Source organism: Miscanthus floridulus, unplaced genomic scaffold (assembly GCF_019320115.1).
Source record: "Miscanthus floridulus cultivar M001 unplaced genomic scaffold, ASM1932011v1 os_1486_1_2, whole genome shotgun sequence".
NCBI classification, from domain to species: domain Eukaryota; kingdom Viridiplantae; phylum Streptophyta; class Magnoliopsida; order Poales; family Poaceae; genus Miscanthus; species Miscanthus floridulus.
Window position 1 is genome coordinate 87,899 of NW_027097747.1, and position 4,016 is coordinate 91,914.

A 4,016-nucleotide genomic window follows, 5' to 3' on the forward strand; every position below is an offset into this window, starting at 1 on the left:
TTTTTGTCAGGGGGTGACAATTAAAATGATTAAAGTGCAAAGTTCAGTTTGTCTATTTTAGATTTGGAGCAATATTGCACGTGGTTTAACGTTTTCATAAATAGCATAAAATTAAAATATACTTAAAAGATTTTTAGTTAAAAATACATTATTGCGAAAATATATTGTATTTTCAGTTAAAAATATATTGTGAAAGCATATTATTGTGAACACCACACTTCAATCATTTTTTAGGGGTAAAATGGTCATTTTATCCCTCACTTAATACCCGCCTAAACTAACAGAAAGGCCATATGGGTAATTGAATTTAGTTTTTTTGGTCTCATAGGTAAGTTCAAATAACAAAAGAGCCATGAAAGGAAGCTAGACTTTTTTTGAGGCCTCATAGGTAATTTCCATGAGCAGGATTCTATTAGCAACAATAGAATATGCTTGTTCGCCCTATAGCCATATTGGAGTTTCCCCAATTTGAAGGTGAGAATCCTCGTTTGTGGCGAGAATGGTGCGAGGTGTACTCAGTTAGCAAAGGCTTGAAGACAAGGTTCGCGACTGACGACAACAAAAAAAAAGAGACTAAAACGGTTGTTTGAAAGTCAAAAGATAAAACTAAGCCTCGAGTACTAGTTAAGGACAAAACAACTATTCTGTCGAAAGAGAACTACCGAGAGACTTTCTTCCACTAGATCTTTGTGCAAGTTTTGCAAGGACGAAAAGGCGATCCTGGAGAAAGATTTAGGCCCCTATTCGTTTCTCTTATAATTCGTCTTTTTTAATTTATTTTTTCAGTCGAAATAGTATTTTTCTCTTATAATAAATTAATCGGAATAATATTTCGACTTATTTTTTCAACGAAGTGAACGGGACGTATTAATATAAAAACCAATGGAAGTGCGGTGGTTCTTTTCTCGAGAACGTGGCAAGCACGATTTCATTAATCAAGGAACACCAAGCCAAACGGCTCTAGCTAACTTGAAATGCAATCAAACATGCATCGAATCCCAGGTACGGTAGTGAATGGTCATGGCCCCATAAAATTAATAAAATCGATCAGATAACAAATATGTGATGTATATAGAAAAATAGCTAGCTCCCATGAGACGATCGATCCTAATAATACCCTAAATAAAAATAAAATATATATATATATATATATTTATATATATATTTATTTATTTATTTTTATTTTTATTTAGGGTATATATATATCCTAGCTAGTTCGTCAAACAATCAGCCTTTTCGTTTGTTGGTTTTCGCTAGTCTAAATTAGTCAGTCAACAATATTTTTCTCTAACAATAAACCAGTATCCGCCAGTCTAAATCAGTCTAGAAATCAAGTAACGATTAGAACTAATAATGCAAGTTCATGACAGGCAGGGATCATATCCATATAATAGCTATCGGCGGCTACTAGCCTACTGCTACTACTAGTACTAGGATAATAAACAGAAGAGCTAGAAGAAGATGGGTACTACTAGGAAAGGAATAAATCGATGTTCAGTTGACGACGTTGCACTTTCTCCTGATCTCGCCCTGGTCGCCGGTGAGCACGCCGATGGCCGCCATCTTGGCCATGGAGACGGTGAAGTCGTGGAAGAAGTGTCCGTCGATCCTGCCGGAGGCGACCTGCAGCACGTAGGCCCTGGTGAAGGGGTGGTCCAGCAGCGAGGCGTCGGAGCGGAGCAGGCCGCGCCTCCGCGCGACGTGGCGGTAGTAGCTGGTATCGAAGGTGGTGCAGCTGCCGGGGTCCAACTCTGACGCCGCCGCGGTCGTGCTGTTGCTGGCGGCGCTGGGGCTGGGGCAGCGCATCCGCAGCCTGGCGGCGTAGCGCGCGTCGAGTGCCGGGTCGGGCGTGGCGCAGCTGGCGGAGGCGTAGAGGCGGTCGGCGTAGGACGCGCAGTGCGCCTTGCCCAGCGTGTGCGCCCCCGACAGCACGGCGAGGTCCTTGACGTCGAGGCCCTTGGCGGCGAAGGCCTGGACCATGAGGTCGATGTCGCCGTGCAGCGGCGGAAGCTCGACGCAGCTGGCGGCGCTGGAGGTGCGGCCGTCGCGGCGGCCCAGCGCGACGGGCCAGGTGGGGCCCTTGGCCAGCGAGACGGCGTCGCGCGCCATGAGCGCCAGGATGTCGGCGCAGGAGACGGTGCCCGGGCACGCCGTCTCGAGCTGGTCCTTGACCCGCGCCACGACGTCGAAGCCGCGCAGGCTGCCGTTGGGCAGCGAATCCTTCTCCGCCGTGTTGTTGGGCGTCGAGTCCAGCAGCACGGAGGCGTCGCACCCCTGAAAGATGCAGAGCGATGAGCGCGAGAGATCCATGGCGCAGCAGACCAGCAGTACTGCTACCCAATACCTGGACGAAGCAGTCGTGGTAGTGCAGCCTGAGGAGCGCGGCGGCGAGGTCCGGCGAGGCCCGGATGGCGGCCGTCGTCTCGTCGCGCACGATCTGCTCCGCCGCAGGGCACGTCTTGCTGTAGTAGCCGACCTGGAGCTGCCCCTGCCCGGCAACTGATGCAGCACACAGGACGAGTAGCACTGCCACTGCTACGGCCACCATGGGAGGAGGTGCAGTCCACCGCCGCTGCCACGGACGTCTGCTAGCTACTAGCCACCAGGCAGCAGTGTGTAGCGCGCTGCAAGTGATCGAAGCACTCTGGCTGCCAGCTGCAACTGTAGTGGCTATACTCCAACGGGTAGCATGCAAGATGGATGCCCATGCTCATATACTGGTAGCAGCCTTGAGCTGGGATTTCGGGCATTGCTGGCAGAGCAAGCATCAAGTATTAAACTATAGTAGCTGAGTTTGAGTGGTACCGTTCGCTGGTCTAAAATTTGGCTGAAATTAGCTAAAAATATTATTTTAACTGAATTTTTGTGAGAGAAAAATATTGTTCTGACTAAAAAAAGTTGAACAAACTGAATATAGGGTAAGATCGGCTGCGTCTTCGATTCCAGCGCAGGGCTCGGTTGACTTAGCATGAAGAGAATCTTCGCATCGCGCGCCAACGCCGACCTCCATTGGCAGCAGGATGCATCATGGCCGGTGATTCTGGGATTGCTTTGACTCTTCATTAGCTTCTGACAGATTTTCTCCAGGTAACTGTTGTGATGGACTTATATATCAGAGTAAGGTCTCTGAGGGCATATGGACATCACAAACACAGCTAAGGGCACGCGGTCGTCCTTTCCCCGTCTCTATCTTGGCAAGTTTACAAAAATCCCCTCCGCTTTGCTTAGAGACAGTCTCCTCGTCGTCTCGCGAAGCGACGATGAAGACCCGTGCTTCGAGGCCCAATCGACGGGGCCAGCTGCGCTGTACGACCTCGCCCCCTCGAGTCGACGGCGTGCCGGATCCCACGCGGGCGCTCGTGGTCTCTGCATTGGGCGCGCGCGGGATGTACTGCGTGGCAAAATCCATCTCCAGCATATGTCCCTGGTGTCCTCGATCTCGTCCCCCATCCCCATCGGTCCTTCTTCAGCACCGGCCACCAGCATCCTCGTCGCCGGTGTCGCCCGAGATGTCTGCGTTGTCATCAGCAAGGAAGAACAATGACATGGCCTCAGCTAGGAACGACAAGGGCGTGGCAACGACGGCCTACTCCATAGATGCATCTGCCGGAGGTGGGTTTTCATTCCTCACTTCACCATCTCTAGCTTGATAGGATGCAACTAGCGGTGATCCGATTTCGCTTGCATTTGGGCGTTCAGCGCCTAGGACCATCATGGTAATCACATCACTGTAATCACTGTTTTCCTGAATTATGCAAAATCGTTGTGGACTGCTTTCCTGAATTATGCAAAATCGTTGTGGACTGCTTTCCTGAATTATGCCAACTATGAATTCAATGTCTTGTATAGAGAACTCTGAATGGCCATGGGCTGCTGGGTTTTGCCCATGCAGTTGCTCCTTCGACTTCAAACTGTTGTTGCTTCTGAAAAGAGCTCTTTTCTTTGTTCTGTGTCTCTGCTCAGGTTTCTACATATTCAGTAACTCTAAATTTTGAGCACCTACCAGCTGTTCTGTT

General features: G+C 49.3%; 1 protein-coding gene across 1 annotated transcript; it reads right to left on the bottom strand.

Moving 5' to 3' along the window:
• Positions 1 to 1,461: 1,461 nt before the first annotated feature.
• Positions 1,462 to 2,557, bottom strand: LOC136534098 (peroxidase 1-like). The gene is made up of 2 exons (XM_066526575.1): positions 2,345 to 2,557; positions 1,462 to 2,274 (listed from the first exon to the last, which is right to left on the bottom strand). Exons 1-2 carry the CDS (start codon positions 2,546 to 2,548, stop codon positions 1,495 to 1,497), a joined length of 984 nt encoding a protein of 327 aa, XP_066382672.1. The 5' UTR covers positions 2,549 to 2,557; the 3' UTR covers positions 1,462 to 1,494.
• Positions 2,558 to 4,016: the final 1,459 nt, after the last annotated feature.

Coding starts and splice junctions, on each gene's coding strand:
- LOC136534098 (XM_066526575.1), bottom strand. CDS start 2,548: ATGGTGGCCGTAGCAGTGGCAGTGCTACTCGTCCTGTGTGCTGCATCA. Junction 2,275..2,344: donor ACCACGACTGCTTCGTCCAG/GTATTGGGTAGC, acceptor TGCATCTTTCAG/GGGTGCGACGCCTCCGTGCT.